General features: G+C 34.2%; 1 protein-coding gene across 3 annotated transcripts in view; it reads left to right on the top strand.

Annotated features, from left to right (window-relative positions):
* Nucleotides 1-27,964, top strand: part of DACH1 (dachshund family transcription factor 1) — a 485,967-nt gene that overhangs the window by 435,469 nt on the left and 22,534 nt on the right. For all 3 annotated transcript variants that reach the window (XM_049853405.1, XM_049853407.1, XM_049853406.1), the window contains 3 exons: nt 2,635-2,782; nt 5,808-5,951; nt 6,467-6,535. In XM_049853405.1, coding sequence (XP_049709362.1) covers nt 2,635-2,782; nt 5,808-5,951; nt 6,467-6,535 — 361 coding nt within the window. The remainder of the gene's footprint in view (nt 1-2,634; nt 2,783-5,807; nt 5,952-6,466; nt 6,536-27,964) is intronic.

Here is a 27,964-nt window from a genome sequence, read left to right as displayed (position 1 = left end):
GTAACTCACAAGGTTGTCCTTGCACGTTGCCGGATACTGCATGTCCAAGTGAGACCTGGCATTTAGTGTGACCTTTCGCACATGATCTACCTGGGAAATTTACAGAAGTTATACAAATCTGAAAGTACTGTTATCACTGATGGTTAAAATGGTGTCCTAATGATTTGTAGATACTGTGAACACTCGGTATTGCTTTTCCCCACCCCCTGCTGCATTGAAATCTAATCAGTTTTCTGTGTTTTTTTTGCAGCAGAACTGTCACTGGCAATAACATACTTTCACGTATGCATCAGTTTAGCTGTAGTGCAGATTTTTGTTCACATTGGACTCCAACTGATGTGCACTGATTTAAAGTCTAGAAATGAAACTTAATTTTATATTGCTTATAAGGAGTCCCCAGAGGGTCTTGGATCCTAAAAGCTAATATTTTTCAGACATAATCAGCGGGAATAGGTAATGGATTACCATTAGTGACATTAGCAGCAACTGTAACAAAAGGAAACAGTAAACATAAATGCTCTCTGCAACTTCATACTTCATAACGAACATTAATATAAAATTACACAAATCAGAGTTGCAGTTTAACATTATTCAACATGTTTATTCATAATGATCGTTTCATATTTAAAGAACACCAAAATATTGTGTTTTGTCAGCCAAGGACAATAATAGTTTAATAGTAATTTATTTTAAACAGCTACTGATAATACAACCAATCAACACATTAAGTGGTGCCAACCTTGGCATCTTGCTAAATAATCTCTAGGCATTGCACAGAGAGTACATCTTTCAAAGATAAGTCAACAAGAGCAATCAGAGCAGAAAATTAGAATTTGGCATCTTAGAATTAAAATACAGCTAAACTAAAGTTTTAATTGGGGTGATCTAAAAGGGCACTTGATGTAATGATCTCTTTCATTTGTTACTAATTGTTTGTTCCTGATGAAGAAGAAACATACACAGGAATGTTGCCGAGTTGAGTTAAGATGGCAGTTTCCTCAGCAGCTATGTTTTATTGTTAAACAAGAAAAGACTGGGGAGGGGCAAACTGCCACATAGAAACCCTTTTCCAGCTTGTTTCATGTCATGCAAATTATATCATGGAGTGTTATAGAGTCAGGTATAAAAGATATGAAATAATTTCTATGTGCTTGAAAAGAGTTAAAAAAAACATGGTTTATGATGATGCTATCAACTACGTAGGTGGGCTGAAGCAACACTACATCTCCACTGGATTTACAAGTCAAGCTGGAGTTAAAATTCTGGATTCAAACTGCTCACTTGGCCTACTGCAAGGAGGGTCTCATCCTAGATTTTATCTACAAATGATGTCAACTTCTATCTCATTTATAATTTCAATTGAAAATTTTAATCCCCAATACTCACATACCAAACAACACATATCTCCTACTTCAAAATAGTATTTTGTATTGCTGCAGAATTTTTAACTCTAATTTTTGCTAGTAACTTTGATTAAAACAAATTAGGAGAAAAAACACACACAAGACTTTCTCCATGGTTAATATATTCTTATAATCTTATTTCTAAAAAATCCCCAAATACTACCATTTCTTTTAAAAGCACACAGTAATTCAAATTATGTACCTGTAAGAGCCCAGAATTAAGACAGGAATAACTACCTTTTTTTTTTTCACCATATGCACTTTTGGCTTGTGCTGTCAGAGTCACCTAAAAGTTTTTTCTACTCCCGTTTGGACTAACTTTTCTTGTTAAATAATGCACTATTAAGCAACTGAGATTTGGATGCCTGAAATATATTATATGCCTCAAGTAAAATACGGAAGTTTGTAATTTAAATTCACCATTTTTAAAAATCTACTCTATGCTAGGCAGTCTCTGGGCACTGAAGACATAGTGCTGGATGGGAGGAACCACCCCTGCCCTCATGGAGCTTACATTTTAGTGGAGACACAACATAAAGCAGTGAACAAATAAACATATGACAGTATTACATAATGATAAATGCTACGAAGAATTTTAAAGAAAGAGTAATGAGATGGGTATGGAGGGTCATTTCAGATAGAGTGGTAAGAGAAGGCCTCTCCTGGGCAGTGACATTGAACAAAGATGAAATGAAGTGAGTGCATGAGCCGTGCCAAGATCTGGAGGTAGAACATTCAGGGGGTAATAGCAAGAGCAAAGTCCCTGGTGCAAAAACAAATTGGTACATTGAGGAACAAGAAGAAGAACATTGTGCCCAGTACAATCTCAGTAGGACATGGTAGAGTGTGAAGTCATAGCAGTAGGTGGGTACTGCCAGGATCACATGGTGGTCCATAATCCATGCTGGTAATCACTTCTAGAAAAGTTTCAGACTGATTTTTTTCTAAGTTCTCATTTTTCAAACAAGCTTATGTGCTGTTGGTTCTGGATACTTTTCTGATTAGAATCAATTGTACTTGTATGCCTTAAATATTTATCCTCTTAAAATGGTTTCATTAGATTTAGAAATTTTCTGCTTTATAGTGTTTATCCTAGTGAGCGCATAGCGAATGTACAACATGGACTAAATAATTTGATAAGTGGATTATTCACTTTTAAAATGCTTCTACAAACTGAATGGAATGTGCTTTGTATCAAAATATTACCATTCTGAATACCTTCTTTATACAGGGGCTCTTGAAAGTTGCCATAGATAATGCCAGAGCTCAAGAAAAACAGGTCCAACTGGAAAAAACAGAGCTGAAGATGGATTTTTTAAGGGAAAGAGAGCTAAGGGAAACACTTGAAAAGCAGTTGGCCATGGAACAAAAGAATAGAGGTATTTTCTGAACTGTCAAATACATTGAATATTTTTAAGTAAAATATTCAACATATTAATGTTATATTTGTTGATTTACTTTGCGATTGTAGCATATTCGTTAATATACATGTAGTTAAAGTCCAGAGTAGCATTTGAATCCTGGGCTCCTTGTATTTTTAGCCTATTACTTAATTTCCAAAGTACATGGTCTCCGTTCTGTTCGTGGCTCAGATATATATCCATGTATAACTAATCATATAATTTTGCTTGCTTATAAAGCTTAACAAATTAACGTATTTTAAGATAAGAATGAACTTCTTAAGATGACAACCATGAAGAATAATTTTATTTTCATTCACAATTGCCCTTTGAAAAACTTAAGGTTAAAATCATAAAGCTAAAGTAGAAAATACTGATTATTCAAGTGAAGCAGATTTACTAAGATATTTATCAACTGGAATTGAAGACTGATGAATATCTGAACAAATGACCAAAGTGAAGTGTTTGTATAATTCTCTTGCTGAATTTCTTGTTCTTATCCAACAGGATCAAGTACATAGAGCAGAAATTGATATGAATTCTTATTGGGTAAAATTCATGATATCAATCTATGAATTGCTTCTTTTAATACACTGTAAAGTGCATCTATAGATATTTTTGAAGGTCATTAATATTTTAATGTGTTTAAGCATGATATAGAAGTGTGTTTTCTTTACAACCAAATTGCCTTTGCCTCAACTGTAAGAATCTCCTGAGTGTTCTAGAAGGGGATCATTTTTTCTCTCATTTACTAAGTATTCATTATAAATGCTTCACATATTCTGCTTCTATATACTTGACATGATTTTTTAAAAATAATTGTTACTCTTTCCTTTTAAAATTGGCAGAAATTACCATGTTCCTTCATTAGTTATTTTGAGGAAACAGATGAATTTCTGGGATGAGATAGATTTGGGAAGCTCTCACCTAGCTGTCTAGCACAGGTCTAAATAACATGGCATCACACAGATTATGATTCTAAATTAATCAAAACAAAGTAAACATTAATAGGGGGATACTTTTTTGTAAATAATTTGGTTAAAGAGGTCAATCTGTGGAACCATCTTATATGAGATAGCATGTCTTGATTTCTTTCTCACTTGTAGAAGTTTTTTTTTTTTTTAACCAGAATTTAAGATAGGCCCTTGAATACCTAAAGTAACCTTCTGATTACTCAAGAGATTTTCAGAATTTTATTGGTTCAGACCTTTTGGAGGATTTGTGTCTTGTTTTATTCCTTTACCCACTAGAGGGCAAAACATTCACAGGTCACACCATGAACCTCCCATTTAATTAACTGTCAACAATAAATCAAAGGTAAGGCCTATCAATCAACTATCAACAATGATCTATTATGAGTGTGTCTATTGAAGGAGTGGTATTAGCTTGAAGAGAAAACATGGTTATTCCATTTGGTTCAGTCACACAGGAGAAAGCAGTGAGTGGTCAGTGGCAAGGTACTGGATATTGAGCTTTTAGTGCCATGAGAGTCTACAATCCAAATGAATAATTCAGAAATTACTGTTTCATTTCAGAGAGACTTATAAACAATCATCTTAGAAAGGGAAATAGTTGGCAAGTAATTTTCTTTAAGATAAGCAAATGATTTTCACACGCAGTGGTTAAGAGCTCAGGCTGCTAACCAAAAGGTTGGCAGTTTGAATCTACCAGCCGCTCCTTGGAAACCCTATAGGGCAGGTCTGCTTTATCCTAGAGGGTTGCTATGAGTCGAAATGGGTTTGGTTTACTAAATAAAGGAAATAGCATTTATTGAAATCAGTTTTAACTATTTGTCTTATCAAACTGTAGCCAGTATATATCGTAATAAAAATTATTAGTACCAGCAACAATAAATTCAACAAGTTAATGGTTTCCCACCTTAGAAATTTAATAATTATGAAGACGAGATATTGTGGAAGTTAGAAATTGAAATTTAAAGTTCTTACTTAGAGAACCATTATCACCTTATTATATATTTTGGCTAGATATTGTGTTAAGTAAAGGTGGTGTTGTTCTTTACTCTGTAGTAAGAAATCAGATAGTGAACTTGAGGTGATGACTCCTTATGACTAACTCTACCAGAAGAATTTTCTCATTCTAATTCTGTAAATTCACATCCACAATGTCAGTCATTTAAATTTTTTTCAAAGAGAAGCACATACATACTTCCCATATGAAATTATATTGAAAGTATACTTAATATACATTTTCTGAAGAACATTTGTTATAATTTATTGATTACATATCATATACAAAAATAAATTGTCAGGTAGGGGAAAGAATATATCATAACCTAATTTTTATATCATAAACTACTTATATAGATAGCATATTATTAGCAGTATTTTTATAAAACCCAATACCTGTAGAGTAAAAGTATAATAATTTTATTAAAGTACATTATAGTGTATATAAATTTGCAAAAGACAATAGTCTCATCCAGAAAAAGCATTCTGCCTATATGTGTTAAACATCACTCAGAGTGTTTTTGCTCTTCATATTTACTGCACTTTCTAAAATTTTAATTTAAACACCCAGCTGGTAGAACTTTTTTTGGTGGGGCGAAACGCTTCATTTGCTACTCAAAATGAGTGCCTCGTAAAGAGAAGGAGGCATGCTTACAAAGGTTTTGCACTAACCTGCCTCATGATTCAAGGACGGGGAACTAAGTCAAGTAATTCATTTTATCAGGTTTCCTTTATCAGTGACTATGTACATTTACTAAAAGTGGCTTTCCATTAAATTTATTTCTACATATGACAATTAAAGTTGTTCTTGTATAGTTCAAGGTTGAAATAAAAATTGGCTTCCTTGGACATTCTACCAGGATTTATTTTAGGTAAAGGTTTTTTTGTTCTTTTTTTTTTTTTTTTGGCTTCCTCTGTGTAGTAAACTCAGTCCAGCAGGGGAAAAAGAAATGAATAATATACAAAGCATAGACCATTTAGAAATCAGCAACATTGCACCAATTAAAAAAACATAATGTACATGCTGTCTTTTCTAGCCATAGTTCAAAAGAGGCTAAAGAAGGAGAAAAAGGCCAAGAGAAAATTGCAGGAAGCCCTTGAATTTGAGACAAAACGACGTGAGCAAGCAGAGCAAACACTAAAACAGGCAGCTTCAACAGATAATCTCAGGGTCTTAAATGGTAAGAGGGTGTGTATTTATGCATGGCTAACTAACTTTCATTTCTAATACTCAGAGGACAATTTAGACATGTGTTTGTGGTTTTGTATATTTCTCTTTCTTGTTACTCATTAAACTATGCTTGTAGCTGAAAGCATGATGGAAAGAAGAGCTGCGTGTGTGTGGGGGGAGATGCCTTATTTCATAGGTTGTTCCACTGCTTTGTTACTTTACCCCAGTCCCTGGGAGCTGGCATGGCTCTTCTGCTTAAGCAAATCTGTCTCTACCCAAACATGATAAAATATTAATCGGAGAACTTCCCAACCCCCAGCCCATTTTAAGAACAATTTTGTGTGGCTCATTTGTTTTTTCAAATCTATCTAAAATGTTTACGGTTATAGTCTTTGTTCAACCTTTAAAGGATGACAAGGATTTATTTTATTTTAATTCAGCACCAAAGTAACAGGTTGCTCTTTTTAAAAAGGACAATAGGCATCAAATGAAATATGTGTCACTCTTACCTTTCTGTGCTTTTAGACTCTCTGACCCCAGAGATAGAAGCTGACCGCAGTGGCGGCAGAACAGATGCTGAAAGGACAATACAAGGTAGGAATTTGCAAAAGGCTATAAATCTAGATCTTGCTATATGAGTTTTTCCTCAGCTTTAGCCTGCTATTCAAGCATGTAGCCTACCATCTGGGCCATATCAAAACAAGTTCAAACAAGGTCAAGTTCATCTTGCTTGTTTATATGAGTGAATTCATTTTGTGCTGATAGATTTTCTTTAAATTAACAGGTCATTTCTGTTTATACAATGCAATTAAAAAGGAATAATTAATTTTAAACAATGTATGATTTAATCTTGGACACAGCAAATGTGTTTTTATTGAATGCTTGAAGCACAATCTATGCAGGAAGAGCTTGTAAGTTCTGTACATGGTTTTATACATGAAATCATGGTTTCATCAAATAGGAAGTTCTTAAAGCTTAAAAATGAGTAACTTGTTCTCTGTGACAGTTACTGCAAGGTGTGTGCAAAGCAGACTAGTTGAATGTTAACAATAAATAAGGTTCTTTAGTCCCTTTGTGGGTAGTCCAAATGTTCCATATGCCATTAAATACGTTTTAATAACACAAATCTGCTGAGCAAAATCATATATGGAATACTAAAGGGAGTTGTGTGAAACACACAGAAGAGCTAAAAATGTATATTGCCGAGACCACACTATCAGGAAAGAACAAAATCTGAAGGTAGCATTTATGGTCTAACGTCTATTCTGGACAATAAACGCAATCTAACCACATGAATACTAAACAGTAAAAAGAGCATTTGTTTTCTATTTACAATGAAGATACATTCTGCAAAGGAAAGCCTGACATGATTAACTGCCGTAATCCTCTCAATTGCTTTTATTTCACATTTTAAACTCAGTCATTTTGGGGGATATTGTTTGACATTATTTGCGTTACTCAATCAGCTCCAAAAGTGTCATTCTTGGCTTAGAGTAAAGGAAATAGACTTTTTCAAAGTATTACACATGCAGTAAGTAGCAACTAGAAACTTGAAGAAACATTCCTGGCAAAGAGACATTATGTTTTTGGCCTGTATTTATTTTACCTGAGGCCATGGTAATCCTTTTTTAAATCATAAGGCTTGAATCATATGTTATTATGCGATATCTCCTAGGATTAAAAAAAAAAAAAAAATTTTAAGATTAATATAGTTATAGCAGTAGTTAAGACCTCATTTTTTAGATTATTATGAATTCCAGCACAATTTTATATACACATATATTATGTCATTAAAATTATGAGAATTCCATAGCATCTGTCTTACAAAGATTACATATATATGTTAACAAATTACCAATAACAAAGTCAATCCTCTTTATCAGGGACAATAGCCTCAGTAAATTCAGTATAAACACCAGCCCTGGGTCGTGTGTGCAGGGGCTACTCATGCATTAACTTAGATAATGTCCAGAATGCCCTAAGAAGGCACATTTGCCTCTGGTAGGTGTGATATATAAATTACTCAGCGTTCACAGAATCCTAAAGGTGGTCAGAACTCACTATCCAAGGTATAGATGCAGAAAGAGGAATTATGTGAAGCTAGGAAACATTATAGACAATATATTCCTGCATATAAAGGGAGAGTATGGATAAAATTTTCCTGTATGAGGTTGAAATATTAGATGACTCAATTTCTATTGCTGTGGTTTGCTGATTCTGAAGAAAAATTTCTATTATGCGATGTCCTCCTTCTGCTATTGAGAAGACTATCAAATTGGGTAATACAGAAACCCCACCCAAACAACTTTTTTTTTTTTAGGGGGGAAAAAAAAGGTACAACAATTATACAGGGTATTTTAAAGCCATAGATATGAGATTATTTATTGCTTTGGTTTAATTATATGAAATTTTAATTCACTTCATTCATTTACTCAGCCTATCAATTTAAAAAATAAATTTTTATCAATTTAGAAAAAATATATATCTCATGCCTAACGTGTATAAACAATAATATTCTACTTTTTGCACACTTACATGTGGATTTAATTTTTTTCATGTTGGTAAAAACGCATAGTTAGTTTTCAGTAAAACTTTACTAACATTTATTATTTTAATTGGATAATATTTTTTTCTCATATACAATAAAAAACACTGTAGTGAATATGTACTTTTGGATGTTAGTTGTTGAAACGGTATTTCACCAGCAGTTGAAATACCCCCAAATGGTGGAAATGGTTAATGCAATTGGCTGCTAACCAAATGGTTGGAGGTTTGAGTATACCCAGAGGTGCCTTGGCAGGAGGACCTGGTGACCTACTTCTAAAAATTCATCCATTGAAAGCCCTGTGGAGCACAGTTCTACTCTGACACCCATGGGGTTATCATGAGTTAAAATCAACTCAGTGGCAACTGGTTGGTTGGTTGGTTGGTTTTGAATTATCCCAAGGCTTAAAATACCAGAGCAAAGAGATCTTTTTTTTTTTTTTTTTTTGCTACTGTAAGCCCCATAAATAAACTCTTCTATCTCTTTGAAGTTTATTTTTTTAGGCTAAATTAATATACTCGGAAGCTAATAAACAGAATAAAATTAACTTTGAACAGAAGAAATCAGAGGTAAAAGACTGTATTTAGTTAAATTCTAATCCAAGTCCAAGAATGAGAAAAGCATGTGTTTGCCATGTATTTATTTATTTTTAACATTTTGGAAATAAATAAATGCTACCCTTGGTCCAAGAGTTCTGCTCAAGTACCAAATAAATACCTCCAAATAAGCATCTTGAGTTGGAGTGAATATTGCCTTATTGGCATTTCATGCCACCATCTCCAGAAAAACGAAGAGGTAAGGAAGATGACACCAGAAAGCAATTTAGAAACTATTACTGAAGAAATAGCCCCTAAATAATTTACTTATTTTTCTTGATAATTAATGTAAATTAGCTCATGTGCATAAAGTAAAATATACCCCCTCACACACACACAAAACCTGTCTTCCTCCAGTGTTCCTACTTCGTGGTGTCCTCATCAGTCTAATATCCTCCTTAATATGCATGGAATATTGAAGGGAGCAGCTAAGCTTGATTATTCCCTCCCTGACTCCCTTACCCTCCACAACTAATCACAATTCTGACTCCTCCCCCACCCTCTACACCCAATCACAGCTCTGACTTCTCCCTCACCCTCTATGCCCATGTACAATACTGACTCCTCCCTCACTCTTCACAGCCAGTCACAGCTCTGACTCCTCCTTTCCTCTGCAGTCAAAGTCACAAATTTTCAGCTCATACTGGAATGCCTTTGTTTTCTTGACAGCTTCACAACTTTTCCCACATACCTCTTCCTTGCCTTTACTTGCTAATTCTTTAAGTTCCTACTTAAAAGTCATTGCCTCCAGGAATGTATGCCACACTCCATACCCTGCCCTGCCCATCTCTCCACACCGCTGAACTAGATTGCATCTCCACAATAACGTGTTTGTAGTTCCGTGTCCAATGATTCCTTCCTTTCTGTAAGGCAAACTGGAACAAAACATGAACCATGCCTAATTTTGTTCAGTATTGTCCTCTAGTGCCTGGTAGAACACTTGGCACATAGTGGTGCTTCCTCCGTAGTCCCAAAAGAATAATCATCCATGAATTAGGGCCTAGATTAGATCTTTGTGGATACAAGGATCCTTATTGTTCTGACATTTCTCACATATTGGTTGTAGAGACTGATGGGAAGAGAGCAAGGATGGCATGATTCTGCATAGAAAAGTCAGAATTATAAATTCTGTAGTTACAAACACTTTTTTGTATCTGATTGTTGAACTTAAAATATGTGTTTATTCTTCTTATATGCATTTCTAATATTAATTTCTTTTTTGCACTTTTGACCTAAATTTGGATTCTGTGAATATACACTTACATTCAACTTTCAATTTACATTTAATTTAATATAACACTGCTACATATCCTAAATAACACGTTCTTCTTTGGTTTAATGTATGTTAATCTCATTCATCTTTTCTGATTTGTATCTTATAATTTCAAATGATTAAATCTTCAATATATAGTGTTTAGGTGATCAATATATAGACATGAACTACAACATGGTAGACCATGGATCGTTGCTGCTCCATCTATGTATTTTATGCAATTTCCAAAAAGTCTTTAAAGTTCATTTTCAAAACAGTAGTTTTTGATTACTTACTAAGTAAAAAATCTGTCCTCTTAAACCAAAAAATAATTGTTAAAATCCATAGGAATTTGGACCATAGTTTCTCTCACATCTTAGAATATCTGCAGGTTATATTTGCAAAATCTTGACTCAGTTGAAAACACATCTCTTTTATTTGCGTCTAATGCTTATAATCAAAAGTGTTTGGCTTTTTATTCTTTTTTTGACTGATCTCAGATCATAGAAAACCAAATATTCTCTGAACAAAAGACATAAAAGACTTGCCATCACATTAACAACTTTTCTTTTTTCCAATTTAAAAATATCTTCTTTCTGCTTCCTGGATGTTTGAAGATATATGATGAATTTAAAAATTATTCATTTACTCAACAAATATTTACTGAATACTGGTGCTGGTCGTGCAGTGGTTAAGAGAGCAGCTGCTAACCAAAAGGTCAGCAGTTTGAATCCACCAGCTACTGCTTGGAAACCCTCTGGGGCAGTTCCACTCTGTCCTGTAGTGTCACTGTGAGTCAGAACTGACTTGATGGCAACGAGTTATTGAGGCTATGCCAAGCACACTTTTATGATGTTCCTGTGTTATTATTGGGAAAGGACTTTCAAGATAAACTAAATTATTTTACAAAAGAGAGAACTGAGGCTTAGTGAGGGTAGATGACTTGTTAAAGGCCCCGCCATGAACTAATTAGGAATTGGGACGCTTTTTTCTTCCTGAATGCTTCTAGATCAGGATTGTTAAATTATGCTTTTGTTGTTTCTTTAAAGTGTGTGATTGTTACTAGTATTTGTCTAATAATTTATAGCGTCAAAACATCACAACAGAGGTCGTTCTTGTGAATGGAATTTATATCTTTGGTCAAGCCTTTTTTTTAATTGAAATAAGTGTTCTGGTACTCAATGAATTCCTAATAATACATTCTTTCATTTAGACTTAGGAATTTTATGCAGTAACTAAAACTATTTGATTATTAAAATAGTAAGGTAGATTAGGGATCGTTATTTAATGAGACTTTCTTGTATATTCACATTTAAAGGTGAGATGACCAAGGCTTAGAGTGACTTTCTCAGAGTCACACTTTAGTTATTGGGGTTGCTGGGATTTTAAGCCAGATTCCAAAAGTCCTCATTCTTTTCACCATGTCTTTCTGCCTGAACTTGCATTTGTTTCTTACAGGATAACCATTTGCAGCTCCATCACTTATTTAGTATAGTTAACACACCGCCTGTAATGACTTAAAAAAATTGAAAATAGTGTACCATACTGAGAGTTACTATGGAATGATATACTATTGAAAAAAAAAAAGTTTTCTCTCCAGTTTTTTTACTTTGTGATCAGTCATTATACCTAAACTATGCATATAGGCTTCCAGGTAAACCTGGGGAAAGCCTCACTTTAAGGAAAAAAATAAATAAAGAAGGTGACAAAGAGAAAAAAAAAAAGAGATTAGTCATAGTTGAAGACTCACCTAACCAGTTGCTGTCAAGTGGATTTCAGCTCATGGCAACTCCGTGTGTGTCAGAGTAGAACTGTGCTCCAGTGGGGTTTGCCATGGCTGATTTTTCAAAAGTAAATTGCCAGGCCTTTCTACGGAAGTGCCCTGGGTGGATTCAAACCTCCCAACTTTCAGTTAGTACCTGAGTGCATTAACAATTTGTGCCACCCAGGGACTCTAAAAGATTCATCTGCATTCCTACAATTTGGCACTCAATGAATTTATGACAAAGTATCAGAAATCCAATCTTGACGTAATCTGTGACATCTGGAAAACATTTTCACTTATTTGAAAGTATGTGTTTGAATAACCAAACAAACTCATTGCAGTCAAGTTGATTCCAACTCATAGCAACCCTATTGGACATAGTAGAACTGCCCCATAAGGCTTCCAAGGAGATCCTGGTGGATTCGAACTGCTGACCTTTTTGATTAGCAGCCAAACTCTTAACCAGTACACCACCAGATGTTTGAACAGAAAATGATATCCCAAAACTTTTACATTTTATTTGTCCTAACTTAAACTTGACTTTAACTTATTATTTTTTATATATATCTTTATGAAAGCACTAATTCAGGTGTGCATTTGATCATTATATAATTTTTTATGTTTCTAGTGCTAATACTTAAAAAATAAGACTTGATACTCAAAACCAAACCCGCTACCACTGAGTTGATCCCGACTCATAGTGATCCCCTAGGGTTTCCAAGGCTGTAACTCTCTATGGAAGCAACTGCTACCTGCTTCTCTCTCAGAGCCCCTGGTGGTTTCAAACTGCCGCCTTTCCATTAGAAGTCCAGTGCCTTAACCACTGCATTGCCAGGGCTCCTTAAGACTTGATAACCAAACCAAACTCGTTAAGGATGAGTTGGTTCCGACTCACAGCGACCCTAAAGGACAGAGTATAACTGCCTCATAGGGTTTCCAAGGAGCTGCTGATGGATTCAAACTGCTATTATTTTGGTTAACAGTGAGCTCTTAACCATTGCGCCACCAGGGCTCCGCAAAGACTTGATAGGAGTCTGTGAAGTTTAAACTCAAATCATGGCTCTACAATTTTTTTTGTTCTTTAGCAACTGCTTAACCTCGCAGGGTTTTTCTGGGGATGAAATAAAATAATCCATCTAAGCACTTAGCACATACTGAGCAATAGTAAGCATACAGTTAAGTTTTAGGTGTTAATATTGAATTTTATTAGTACCAGTTAGAGCATTTACTACAGCGCCTGGCAACTGGTAAACACTGAAGCTGTTATTACTCTAATATATAGGAATTTGCCCTTCCTTTTTTGGAAAATTGGTCTTTATTTATAATACAATGTTGATTTAGTCCCCACAGTAAAATGTTTGCAAGGATTTATAAGATTTTTTTTTTTTTTAAGTTACCTAAACTAGCTTTCCATATTTAAAAATGTCTTCATTTAGCCTCAAAAAGTGAGAAGGAAGACTTTCTTAAAAAAAAAAAAAGAAAGAAAGAAAAGGGCTGAAAACTGCTTTCTGGGCTGCCTCCACTGCATATTGGCTATTGTTTAGTTAATTAGAAATACGTAATCACCGTAGGGATTACCTCAAACTATATTTGTTGATTAAAAAAATAAATATTAGGATTATATTTCTATGAAACAAAACAATAATAGATTTGCTTCCTGTCCCTTGGCACTGGTTTCTGGTGTTTGGCAGCTTTTAAACACAGCTAATCAATTTAAGACAACATTGATTAAGTTGAACAAAAGATGATACTGATAGGAGGCAGCAACCAATAAACAGGCTATTGTCCCATAGTTATCACAGGTCATTTTTAGCTACTCATTTAACTAGACAATCAGAGTTAATAGTAAACAGAGTTTCAAAGAGAGCAATGATTTTGAATATTTTATAAAATTTTAGAATAGTTTTTTTCACAAGCTCACTGAAAACATTATTTTTTTTAAAAATATATAAAAGTAAATCTTGTTTTTAAACATAAGTGAATATGCATGAACTCCAAGTGTTGAAGACCTCTTACAGGTTTTTGTTTGAAGTACCTTCTTAAATAATTTCAACTAGTTGTGCAGTGAATTAAACAAAGTAGACATTGTTAAGTATGAAGTTTCTTAAAATAATAATTTAAAAATGTAATTCCTGTAATGATTTCTTACAAAAATTACTTCCATGTATTATTTCCATAGAGCTAGTTTTCTAAACACCCAGTATTAGGAAAACAGCATGATCGCCATTATTAGGCGTTTGCATTGAGTTCTGACATATCCTGAGGCTTTGTGATGTTATTTGGATTTGTACTCCGTTGCCCAGATATTGTTGTTGTTAGTTGCTGTCGAGTCAGCTCTGACTCATAACAACCTTATATATAACAGAAGGAAATATTGTCCCGTCCTGCGCCATCTTCATGATTGTTGGTCTGTTTGGGTCTGTTGTTGCAGCTCTCATGTAGAGTACCTTCTAATGTAGGGGGCTCATCTCCTAGCACTAGATTGGACAATATTCTGTTGTGATCAGAATGTTTCCATTGGTTAATTTTCAGAAGTAGATAACCAGGCCTTTCTTCTTTGTCTGTCTTGGTCTGGAAGTTTTTCTGAAACCTCTCCGCCACAGCTGATCCTGCTGGCATTTGAAATACTTATGATGTAGCTTCTGGCATCATAGCAACACTAAAGCCACCACAGCATGACAAACTGACAGACAAATGATGAGTCTAAAAATTAAGGAGAGTAAATTGAAGTAAAATGATGTAAATTAAAGTAAAATGATTGGTAGGGCTTAGTTTGTAATATAAGGAGCTTTTTGGTGGTGCAGTGGTTAAAGCGCTCAGAGATTAACCAAAAGGTTGGTGGATCAAACCCACGAGCTGCTCCTTGGGAGAAAGATGTGGCAGTCTACTTCAGTAGATTGGAAATTGTGTGGCACAGTTCTACTCTGCCCTATAGGGTATCAGAATCAGCTCGATGACAATGGGTTATGAGTAGATTGTAATATATTTTTACATTATTTCTCCTAGTAAAAGTAATATAATACGGAAAGTACTATGAAAGTTTAGGGGATATAGAAAATTGATTTTATCTAGGAAAATCAGGGATAATGGGTGGGAATTGAAGGTTTAGAGAGGAGAAAACAGAAATTGTCCAAATAAATTACTACTGAATTTTAAAACAGAATACTTATTAATAAAAACATAGTAATGTTTTCATAGTTTAGATACAATTTTAAAAAAATGAATTAAATTGGCTTGTTCACAAACACATTTGTGGCTTGGCTAGAATATTGTTGAAGACCTATAATCAAAGAACAGTGATAAATGGAAATCGGGAAAGATATTAACAGGGGGCCCTAAACATCGATGCTAGATCCATTTTGATTTAACATTATCATTAGTGACACGGACAAGTGGTTAAACAGAGCTTATCAATAAGATTTACAGATGATCCTAATTTAGAAGAAGCAATGCCTGTGAAGACAGTATAAATATGGAAAAGACACTTGGGGAATTTAAAAATTTAAGGACGAGAATTTCATTTTTTAGGTCTATTTTTAAAGGACATTTAAAAAGTTCAACAAATATCAATGGTAATATATGTCACAACCTTTCATGAGAGTGTACTAACAATGAGTTAACAGGGCTGAGAGGAGAAGTATCAGAGAAAAAGAAGTAAAACACGCCTCTGTGATTTTATTTTTACATAATCTTACTGGTGATACTTTTTATTATGAATTTAACAGACCATTTCTGGACTTAATTTTTCATTATGGTCAAAATATATTAATTTCTTATTTTTTAGACAGTGTAATATTCACTTTTTAAAAAAATCTTAAACATGTTTTTGCTGTGAGAGTCTTTTTTACCTTTATCATCAAGGAAAAACAAAATATTGGTGGGCACTATATCCAGTTAACTTGCTTACTGAAGATCAAAATGGTGGAAAATGTGTATAATATCCACAAAAGCTGAAGAAGCTTACCATTTAGCAATATAGATTTGAACTAATTTGTCATTCATGTTTAAGAAGTGGGCTTTCTTATTTTGGATCCATCCTTAAAAAAAAAAAAATTTTTTTTTTTTTAATGTGACCATCTAAGAGAACCTTTAACAAGCATTCAGAAGGACTTAAGATAAAGCATAAACACAATTTTAAAAATATATATATTATTATATTTTAAGAGGTTTAAGAGTGCTACGAAAATATTTAAATTATGGGAAAGGAATCCCCATTTTTTAAGTCTATTAATTAAAATAGAGGATTTGTATGTGCAAAATATGGTACCCAAATATGTGGTTATATGAACAATGTCATAAATTTTGATAGTACGTATGTGTTTAGACATTTGAGATGTATGACAACCTTTGATATAAATTCTCCTTCCAGAAAAAATAAAACATTGTCATTTGAACTCTAAATGTAAAAATGCTTATGGTGCATTCCACCTCCCATGGCTAGGGACAGAACGCAGACATGCCACAATAATGTTTTTTATTTCTACTGTTCGAACCATATTAATGAGAACATCATTTTGGAGAACTAATTATTTCTATTTGTCTTGTGTCACACTTTCTAATTCCCCTATATTAGCACAGCCAAAGCAAATTAATTGCTTTTCCAGCAGTTGAACCTTGTCCAAGAATGAGCTCACATTCCCTTCCAGTTTCCCTGTTTCTGGGAGTGCATTGTGTCAGAAATTTCTCTTGATACTAAACATAGTCCAGAGGATATCTTTACAGATTTCTGTGCTGCTCACTTGATGAAATTTATAAGTTTAAGTGACCCACTAGGAAAGATAAAGTTCTTAGCTGCAAGATTATACATCAAAACAGTTAAAGTGAAATTAAAATTAAATGAATGAATCTCACTGAAGCAAAAAAAGCAGTAATTAATGGTTCCCTTAATTGTCTTCATAAAATATTTGCATGGGTCTAATTTGCATAATTTGCATGTATTAATTAATCTTTCAAAGGAATTTTGTGCTGAGAGAAGCCAAAAAAATCTTTGTTTTATTTAACATCTAATGAAATATTTATCTTCTTTAATGAACTTCTCATCTTCATTAAAATAAAAATTGCACAAGTTTGTATGTTTTAAATGTTTTTATAATTGAAGTATTCAGAAAATCTCTTTAGACTTACAACAGCTGAAAAACAAACACATTATTTAGCATTCAGTATCATTTTAACAACAGCAACACTTAAAAAAATAGAAAGTTCAATTTCATTTTCTCAAAGGTGGTAAAGCATTTGGTAAATGAATAAGTGAATATAGCAATTTAGCATAAAATGTAAAATTTACAGAGATCTGATCATTCTTTCAATGGCAATGTTGTTTTTATTACTGAAATACTGACCAACTAGAAGGTATGTATGAGAAAAGTCAGTATGTTTAATTGTTTGGGAAATGGTTCATTGGCTGAAAATATTTTAGCTAGTTCAAAGAAATTAGTCCATTAAATCCCATTTGCTATTATTAACAGCAGCTGGATGACTGACAGTGTTCCTGGTAGAAGCTCTGCAGTTCCAATATTCTAAGTCTGCCTGTTGGATAATTGCCATAGGAATTCCTTCTCTCAAACTAAGAGATCATGGTGGAAACCAAGAGCCATGCCTAGGAGAGGATAAGCTCCAAAATTTCATCAAATATCAAAGAGTATATATTCAAAAGAACTGAGGAAGAGTGTAAAGAGAGAGACTAGAAGTTAAAAAGTCATAAAGGAAAAGAAATGGAGGATCTGTTAATGGAATTCATTAGTTTTGAAGCAGCAGTGTTTGAGGATATGACAAAGAAGAACGTTAACACTTTTACACCAATGTAAGGTCTGCAAAACTTCTTTTTCATATTTTAGTTGACCTTCACAGCAAGCCCATTTTATATTTGAGGAAACTGAGGCACATAGACAGAAGGCAAATTGTTTGGAATCAAATGGTGAACTCAGAGCCTTAAAAAAAAAAAAAAAAATTCCGTATGCCTGGCTTCTTATCTGAAAGCAAATTTTTTTCTCTCATGATAATTTATGAAGTGGCTAAAAATTAAACTATATAGTAAGGGTGACATAAATGTATAAGGATTAAGATTCAAAATGCAAATATACAGTTTCTTTCCATGAAAAGTTTAGTAATGTTGCAGTATCAATTAAATTGACTTTGAGTTTCCTGCAGAAACCTAAGTAGGAAGGCATTTTCATTTGGCAAAGGCTTTTTGCTGGCCCTGTAACTGCTTTCATAAGTTGCAATTTTTCTCAAAGTTTTCTCTAAGAAGAAAAACAAATCCATTAGGTTAGAGGAGCAATTAAAAAGTCAGTTACAAAATAAATGCCAATACAAATTTTCTCTAATATTAATATTTATTTAAGTACCTGATTTCAACAGAGTTAAAATTAACAGGAGAAAATTTAGTGGTAAGAGAGCAGAGTTAGATGGAGAGCCACAGTCTAGCATCAATGCTACCATTTGTTATCATTGTGACCCTAGTGAGTCACTTTAACTGCTAAGGCCTGTTGTTACTGATATTTTTATCTTGTGAAAATGGCAAAAACATCTAGCTTTTTCTGTGAATATAGACGGACACACCGACACATGCACACTCACACATAATGTGTCCAAGGTCCGTGTGTGTGTGTGTGTGTGTGTATATATATATATATACATACACACACATGGAAACGCTGGTGACGTAGTGGTTAAGTGCTATGGCTGCTAACCAAAGAGTCAGCAGTTTGAATATGCCAGGCACTCCTTGGAAACTCTATGGGGCAGTTCTACTCTGTCCTACAGGGTCGCTATGAGTTGGAATCGACTCGACGGCACTGGGTTTTTGGTTTGTATATACACATACATACATACATATGTACATGTATATATATAAAACACAGTATATTATGTTGCCACCCAGAGAAATATTTTATGGATGATATCCTTGCACACTTTGTATAAAATTTGCATTCAAATAGTAAGCAGTCAGTATACCTTACCTATCAGTTGCATATGTATTATCTCATTTGATCCCAAAGTCATACCTTAGGTCAAAGTTACTCATCCTTGGAACTCTTGACATTTTGTGGTGAGATAGGTGAAGTAGCTATCATGTGCATTGTAGGATGGTTAGCATTTAAGTTGTGAAAACTTAAAATATCTCCAGGCATTACCAGACATCCCCTGAGGGGAAATTTGCCCCTGTTGAGAATCACGACTTTAGGATTAACCTCATATCAGATCATGCAACTTGGTTGGAAAGACTTAACCAAGAAGTCTGATCAAGGAAACCCTGGTGAAGGCTGCTTCTCCACTGCCTTTTCACCAAGATGGTATACTGCATCTTTTAAGAAAGGAGTATATCTAAAACTTAAATCTAAGTTTTAAATGTAGTCACATCCTCTCCTAGTAAGAATCTTAATAATAGTTTTAATGTGAAAGATCTAAGTATTTACTATGAAAAGATGTTGAATTTTGGAAACTGGATCCAAATTCTGCTTAGTCATTTCCTAAGTATTTAACCTTAGGCAAGTTATTTAACCACTGTGAATACTAATGGGTCCTTGGAGTAATTCAAGGGCATAGTTTATGTAAGTCACATAATACATAGTAAGTGCTTATCTAATGTAAGTTTGTTTCCCATAAACATTAAGTACTATCTCAGGCTTTGACTTTTACTTGAAACTGCTGATAAAAAAAAAAAAAAATTTTTTTTTTTTTTTTTATAGTAAGGAAATAATAATGACCATTGGCAGGGTCTGCAAAATACTGGTCTTGGCATTCCATAAAATCCATTTGATCTGAGTTGGCACTGAGCTCAGAAAGTTCTGGAATCTTTGTTTTCTGAAAATCACCATGAAAACATACCTATGATTTTGTCCTCTTGTGGCTTTCCATCCATATCTGTACCTACTCTGTTTGCCTCTGTAGCCTCTTACGTTGATTGGAAGCTTTCAGAGTCTTTACTTTTGACTGTACTGTTCATATCTATCTTTCCTCTAAGGGGACTTCTTCCTACATTTTGCCCTGAGATGCATTTTATTCATATTTGCTGCTGTTTATTCCCTATTTCCTCCATTAATGTTTATGCTTCATGTTGTTGTTAGGTGCCATTGAGTCAGTTCCAACTCATAGCGACTCTGTCCTGTGCCATCCTCACAATCATTGTTATGCTTGAGCCCATTGTTGCAGCCACTGTGTCAATCCATTTCGTTGATGGTCTTCCTCTTTTTTGCTGACCCACTACTTTACCAAGCGTGATGTCCTTCTCCAGGGATTGGTCCCTCCTGATAACATGTCCAAAGTATGTGAGACAAGGTCTTACCATTCTTGCTTCTCAGGTGCATTCTGGCTGTACTTCTTCCAAGAGAGATTTGTTCATTCTTCTGGCAGTCCATGGTATATTCAATATTCTTCACCAAACCATAATTTGAAAGCATCAATTCTTCTTCAGTCTTTTTTAATTGTCCAGCTTTCACTTGCATATGAGGCAATTGAAAATACTATGGCTTGGGGTCAGGCCCACCTTAGTCCATAAAGTAATGTCTTTGCTCTGTACTCCTGTTTATTTACTTTCTGTTGCTTATCTGTGGGTAACAGTGTTACTCATTAGTATTTAGAGATAGGGAAAAAAAGAGAAACAAATGAGAGTTGATTTTGAAATAAGAATTACTTTTTTATATAACTAAAGATTCAAAGGGTAGAAAACTTGAGACTTGCTTAGTAATTACTATTTTGGATTATCAGTGGATTGGATCTGATATACTATTTAAGAGTTGGAAATATATTTGTTATATTCACAAAATAAGGCAAATTACACTTTCCTAATCTTCTAAAACAAATAGGGACAATGTGCTAAATTACTCCATGTTAACTTGTATATTTAAAAAGGGAACTATAGATAATACGGAAACCCTGGTGGCATAGTGGTTAAGTGCTATGGCTGTTAACCAGGAGGTTGGCAGTTTGAATCCGCCAGGCGCTTCTTGGAAACTCTATGGGGCAGTTCAGATAATGAATAGGAGAGTAGGATTTGAACTGAATCTGGCTCAAGAACCCATGCTCTTAAACTCTCTGTGCTATTATCTATTACCCACTGCCATAGATGCCAACTCATAGTGACCTTATAGGACAGAGTAGAACTGCCCCATAGAGTTTCCAAGGAGCATCTGGCGGATTCAAACTGCCGACCCTTTGGTTAGCAGCCATAGCACTTAACCACTACACCACCAGGGTTTCCAAGCATTTAAAAAAATCATGGTGGTATATGATTCAGAATTTATGTCAATTTAAATATTATAGCTTCAGGAAATTTATTTGCAGCTATATATTCTGAATGATTATTCCTCTCTTTCAAAATTATACAAAAAGATAAACTAGTTATATTTTACTCAAATTTAAGATGGAAGTGCTAGAGCTTTTTAATTTTTTAATTATATTGTGGCAAATTTCTCCTAATATGATTTGTATTTTCACATAGCATGGAGTAACTGCAGACTCTTCTAATTCATATATAATCATACTCCAGAGATAGTAAATCTCCAAACATAGTTCTATTTAAGCTTACTAATTACACCTATAAAACTATGAATGATGGCTACAAATTATTGGATGTGACTCTCATTCTTTATTTATTTCTCCCTGGGAGAAAGCATCGGATGGGGAAATTTTACATCGTAAATTATTCCCATACATTTTCAGGTGTACTGTTTATAACATTGATTCCATACTATGATTTTACTTTTACTGATGAAATTCCCATCTTAACAGTGAATAATTCAGAACTAGTTTTTTGATTTCCATGATAAAATTATATTTACTTGTATTAATAATTCTAAATTATTTGTTTTATCTTAATGACATTTAGTGGTTAATATAATTTTAGGTCTATCTCGTCTCAAGTTATCGTAGTCTTTTGACTGGTTTTAATACAGTTCTCCAGCATAATTACATGAAACATCACTGTCTAGGCCTCACCCCAAGTTAAAGGGGCCAGGAACAGAGAGAAATTTCACTAATGAGAAAAGACTAGATGTAAAATAACTGAAATAGACAGCATATTCCAACTCTAAATTCAACACGTATACCAGGCTTCAGCCAACTAGGTGGCCTTTGGGGCCAGTGGTGCCATATTTATTTTCTAAGGGAACCCAGAAATGCATATTTTTATGTGAAATTGTAGATTTTAGAAACACTGGAAGCCTGAGCCTGGGCTTATGCAAGTTTATGTTTCTAGTACCAAAAAAAAAAAAAAAAAAAAAAATTGGCATCAAGTCAATTCCAACTCATAGCAACCCTATAGTAGGGTAGAACTGCCCCATAGAGTTTTCAAGGAGCACCCGGTGGATTCAAACTGCCGACCTTTTGGTTAGCAGCCATAGCACTTAACACTGCGCTGCCAGAGTTTCCAATGTTCTCTAATAAGAGTAAGGAAAACAAAAGTTCCTAAAGTCCTCTGAATTAAAAACAACACAAAAGCAAACTAGAACTCTAAATTAAATCACAAGTAAAAGGAAATGCTTTCCAAACTTTTTTTTTTTTTTAATGAATGCAATTTCCCCTAACTCTTTGAATTTAGACATGCTTTTGAGATTATATTTTAGGGCCCACCTACCCACATCTTCCTTTAAATTTAAGTAATTCAGATTAATCTCATTGCATCAGGCACTTAAATGGAGCAAAGACTGTAAAGAATAAAGCCAATTTTTGATTTTGCAAATTCTAATTATTCTTAAATTATTACAATGTGAAACATTTAAAGGAATTGCAGAAGGTACTTTAAAATAGGTTGATTGATTATATAATATAGCTCATAGGCTTGTACTTCCTTAAGAATTCAGGACCAATCCTGGCTAATGTGTCAGAGCCTCAATGAACGAAAAAAGTGAAAGAAATGTGGTAGATAAAAATTTGTAAAAAATGTTAATGATATGACACTCACGCTTATGGCCTATCTTTTGGAATGGATTTCTTATTATTCCTCATATTTTCCTCAGGTAGGACCATTTTTGAGGCAAGTGACATATTTACATTAACTTCCAAGAGTTACCAACAGCAGTCAAAACATGGCTGTAATTTTCTTATATCACATTATCGTATTATTGGTAGATATTTTATTGTAGGTAGTCTTACAATAAATTGTAAAACAAAATAAAAACAGTGACTGAGTGGTCCTTGGAACACCTATTAGTATAAGAAATGAACTGATTTGGATTCAAGCTAGCCATAAAACTCACTGGCTCTCAAAAAAGCGCACTTGTCATGTGCAAATCAAGGGTAGGGGACCGGATCGCCACACTTGGCTCACAGTCTAACCTTCTATCCAGAAGAGGTATAAAGATACTAAAGCATGTGAGCCTGTTGTGGGAACAAGAGCAGACCTCATTTTGTTCAAAAGCTGGAAATAGCTCTTAGCTTAGTTTCAACATTAGCTCATATCATAATTTCATGTGCGCTCAGAATGTCTCCAAACGTCTCCACTGACTAATTCGTAAAACACCGATTTTGGGGAGTATTTGCATACATATTGGATAGGATAGGTTTGTCTACACAGTAAAAATGTTACAAAAATTAATGCTTGATTGGTTACAAATAAACATACAAAAAGTTAAATATTCTTTAGAATGTTTATGTAACTAACTTTCAGTGTAGCTAGGTATTTTTGTTCTGTTCAGCCACAAAAGAATCGATTTCCTAAATTAGTGTTTAAATATTTAGTTGATGGATCATTGCCTACTTGGATCTCAAATGCCATCTTAATTTCCTTGTTTTGATTGGTATTTCAATGTGTGATTCTATTTCTTTGTGAGAAAATTAAAACAGTCGTTTATTTAAACCCAACAACTCATACAAAGGCAATGAATTACCACAACTCAGTAGGCTCCTTGCAAAACAGAAGAAATGCAAAAAAAAAGTTTTCAATGATTTTCTTAATGTTAAAAATTTATAATAAAAAAAAGGTGATATTTTGTGTCATCATTCCAAAACTAGGGATTTTATATTTTAACACAGTTTTTTAACATGAATATATTACCTGTTACCATTGCTAGTGAGTCAATTTTGACTCATGGGGACCCGATAGGACAGACTAGAACTGCCCCATAGGATTTCCAAGGCTGTAATCTTTACAGAAGCAGGCTGCCACATCTTTCTTCTGTGGAACCGCTTGTAAGTTTGAACCACCGACCTTTCATTTAGCAGTTTAACAACTGTGCCACCAGGGCTTCTTATGAATATATCCAGTAACAAGTATTCATGCAATTTCTGCAATATTTAATGTGATCAAAGACTTTATTTTCTAAGAGACTTGAAAATAACGACTTCTATTATTGCTTTTCATTACTGGCAGTGTTTCTGATTTCTGAATTAAATGAGTTAGCAATGTGACTTTTATCTTTAATGAATGTAAAAAACTAGATTTTTTTATCTTTCTTGAATTTAATTATTTTAATTTTTTTGTTTTAACTGCGGTTTTCTCTTCTCCCTCTGTTTTCATATGATTAGGCTAATAAATACAACATATAAAAATATTTCACAAAAGAAAGTTCTGGAAGCTCTTAAGTCATATGTATTAGATACAGTGAAAGCTCAGAATTGCTTTTCTCATCTATTATACTTAAATGTTTTTCTTCTCATCTCTCTTCATGAAATCTCTCTGACTACTGCAACTACTACCAAGTCATCTCTGCAATGTCCTCATATGATCACAAATATTATCTATAAAATGCCACTTGCATCTGGAAAGTATTGTCTATCAAATTTACCGTATTATCTTTGGAAATACTGGCCCACACATTTTTCCTATTTTAATAAGAAGTCACATGGATTTGAATATACATTTCACTTTAACAGAGTGAGCAATTTCAACATTCCAAAAGGCAAAAAAAAAAAAAACCCTAAGCTCATAATTTAAGATTATAAAATTATATTTTATTAATTACCAGCATCTTTTTAGCTTATTTTTAGAGAATCTAAAATTTATTTTTATTCCCTCGCTTGGGCACATTGGTCATTCCACTAAGGCTATTGTGTTGGTTTATAAGAAAAGTTATATATGGGGGGTGTATGGAAAAAAGCATAGATAGACATGCTCCTCCAATATGGCTTTCAGGCTATTAACAGTGTCCTATTCTGATAATCATCTCAGGAACAACTTGGGCAAACAGAATTTAAAACCAGTCTTTTTTTTTTTGAAAAATGAAATTAGGTATTTTTCCTATCTGTGAAAATAGAGTGTCATGTTGAATTTTTTTAGACTTGCATATCCTTTCAGTTTTTTAACGTGCATACTTAGCATTTAAAAGACTCTAAAATCCTGCACTGAAGTCCTGCATTGGAAATTAAACATTTTGACTTATTAAGCTAGCATTTCCTCAAATCATCTGAGTACAGTACCTTTTTTATTGAAAATGTAATAATAATATCTCATGTAATGAACTTTACTAAACTATCTGTTGAGACTCAGAAAAAAAAAAAAAGTTTCCATTGAACTGTTTGCAACTTACGACAACCTTATGTGTGTCAGAGTAGAACTGTGCTCCATAGGGTTTTTTTTTTTTTTTTTTCAATTGTGCTTTAAGTGAAAGTTTACAGGTCAAGTTAGTTTCTCATGCAGATATTTATACACACATTATGTGACCCTAGTTGTCCTCTCTATAATGTGACAGCACACTCCTTTCCACTCCGGATATCCTGTGTCCATTCAACCAGATCCTGTTCCTTTCTGCCTTCTCATCTCGCCTCTGGACAGGAGCTGCCCATTTAGTCTCGTGAATCTACTTGAACTAAGAAGCACACTCTTCATGAGTATCATTTTATGTCTTAGAGTCCAGTTTAATCTTTGTCTGAAGAGGTAGGTGGCTTCAGGAATGGTTTTACTTCTGGGTTAAACACAATGCAGGGGCCATGTCTTTTGGGGTTCCTCCAATCTCAGTCAGACCATTAAGTCTGGTCTTTTTTACATGAATTTGAGTTCTGCACCCCACTTTTCTCCTGTTCCATCAGGGACTTTGTTGTTTTCCCTGTTGGGGCAGTCATTGGTGGTAGTTGGGCACCATCTAGTTCTTCTGGTCTCAGGCTGATTTGAGCCTCGGGTTTCTGTGGCTCTTTCTGTCATTTGGTCTAATATTTTCCTTGACCCTTTGGTGTTCTTCATTCTCCTTTACTCCAGGTGGGTTGGGACCAACTGATGCACCTTAGATGGCTGCTCGCTAGCTTTTAAGACCCCAGACACCACTCACCAAAGTGGGATGCAGAACATTTTCTTAATAAACTTTGTTATGTCAATTGACCTAGATGTCCCCTGCAAACATGGTCCCCAGACTCCTGCCCCTGCTACTCTGTCCCTCAAAGTGTTTGATTGTATTCAGGAAACTTGTTAACTTTTGGTTTATTCCAATTGTGCTGACTTCCCTGTATTGTGTGTTGCCCTTCCCTTCACCTAAGATAATTCTCGTTAGTGATAATTCTGGTTAGTGAATACCCTCTCCCTCCTTCCCTGCCCTCATAACCATCAAAGAATCTTTTCTTCTATGTTTAAACCTTTTCTTGGGTTCTTATAGTAGTGGTCTCAGACAATATTTGTCCTTCTGCAACTGACTGATTTCACTCAGCGTAATGCCTTCCAGATTCATCCACGTTCCATAAGGTTTTTAATGACTGATTTTTCAAGTAGATCTCCAGGCCCTTCCTCAGAGTTGTCTCTGGGTAACTGAACTTCCAATCTTTTGGTTAGCATTTGAGTGCTGTTTACACCACCCAGGGACTCCTTGTTGGAGTGAATTCTTTGTAAATATATCTGTTGTAACCAATTCAGTTCATGTTAACAAATGTTTAGCTGCTTAAGTGCTGGAGCAGAAAAATGTAAAAGATATGATACAACCAAACTCTTTGCCATCGAGTAAATTGCAACTCATAGCGACCCTATAGGACAGAGTAGAGCTGCCCCACAGTGTTTCCAAGGAGCGGCTAGTTGGATTAGACCTTTCAGTTAGCAGCAGTAAGCTCTTAACCACTGTGCCACCAGGGCTCCCAAAAGACATGATCTTTTCTAAATGATTATCTGTTGGGATATAGAAGAACATAAATAATTCTAATAAAATACAGGTGAACTTCTATGATAAAGCTGTATCTGCCAAGGTATTGTTCAGGGTTGGTAGGACCTGTGAGTCAATTTTTTGCATGTATAAAATATGAAATATTTATGCATTAAATTTTATCATATGAAACAAGAATAATTTTAATAAAATACAGCTCTATCATTTATGTATGGCTCTATATTTAAAAACTGATATACTCTATAAAGAATTTTAGATAGTCGTACTTTGAAGTCTTTCTAGTAGACCTCATTTTTAGCTTTGCTTCTAAGACCTAACTATCACACTGGGAAGCATGTATCCAAGGCCTAAAATTAATTTAACAGATAAAATCTAAACTTTAAAAAAAGTTTTTTTTTTTCTGAAAGATGTAGAAGATTTATCAGTCTCTTTTAATGAAGGAACACTTTGATCTAATGCTTCAGAAATATAAACAAAACGCTTTCAGAGCATAACCAAAGCAATTAATTCCATTTAGGTGAATGGCGACAATTTATGTAAGTCTAGACATGTATGTAAGTCTGTATCATCCAACAAGCCCAATATTTTTGGCATGGTTTATATTTTTGCAAACAGAAGAGAAGTAAAGAGTGTGGTATTGGATAGGCTCATAGACTTAATATTTATTAAAACAAAAACTTTACCCCTGAAGTCAATATACAAAATCCTAAATCTAATATAAACATTGTATAGGAGATATTGATTCAGAGTAAAGAAATGAAGAATGCAGTTAATTCAGAAATGTGGATTCAAACTTTTATGTATAGTGTGGGAAGGTGCATTTGAAATACAAGAGGTAAATCAAATGGTCA

The sequence above is a fragment of the Elephas maximus genome, chromosome 14 (genome assembly GCF_024166365.1).
Source record: "Elephas maximus indicus isolate mEleMax1 chromosome 14, mEleMax1 primary haplotype, whole genome shotgun sequence".
Taxonomy (NCBI): Eukaryota; Metazoa; Chordata; class Mammalia; order Proboscidea; family Elephantidae; genus Elephas; species Elephas maximus.
This window is presented reverse-complemented; position numbering and strand designations above follow the sequence as displayed.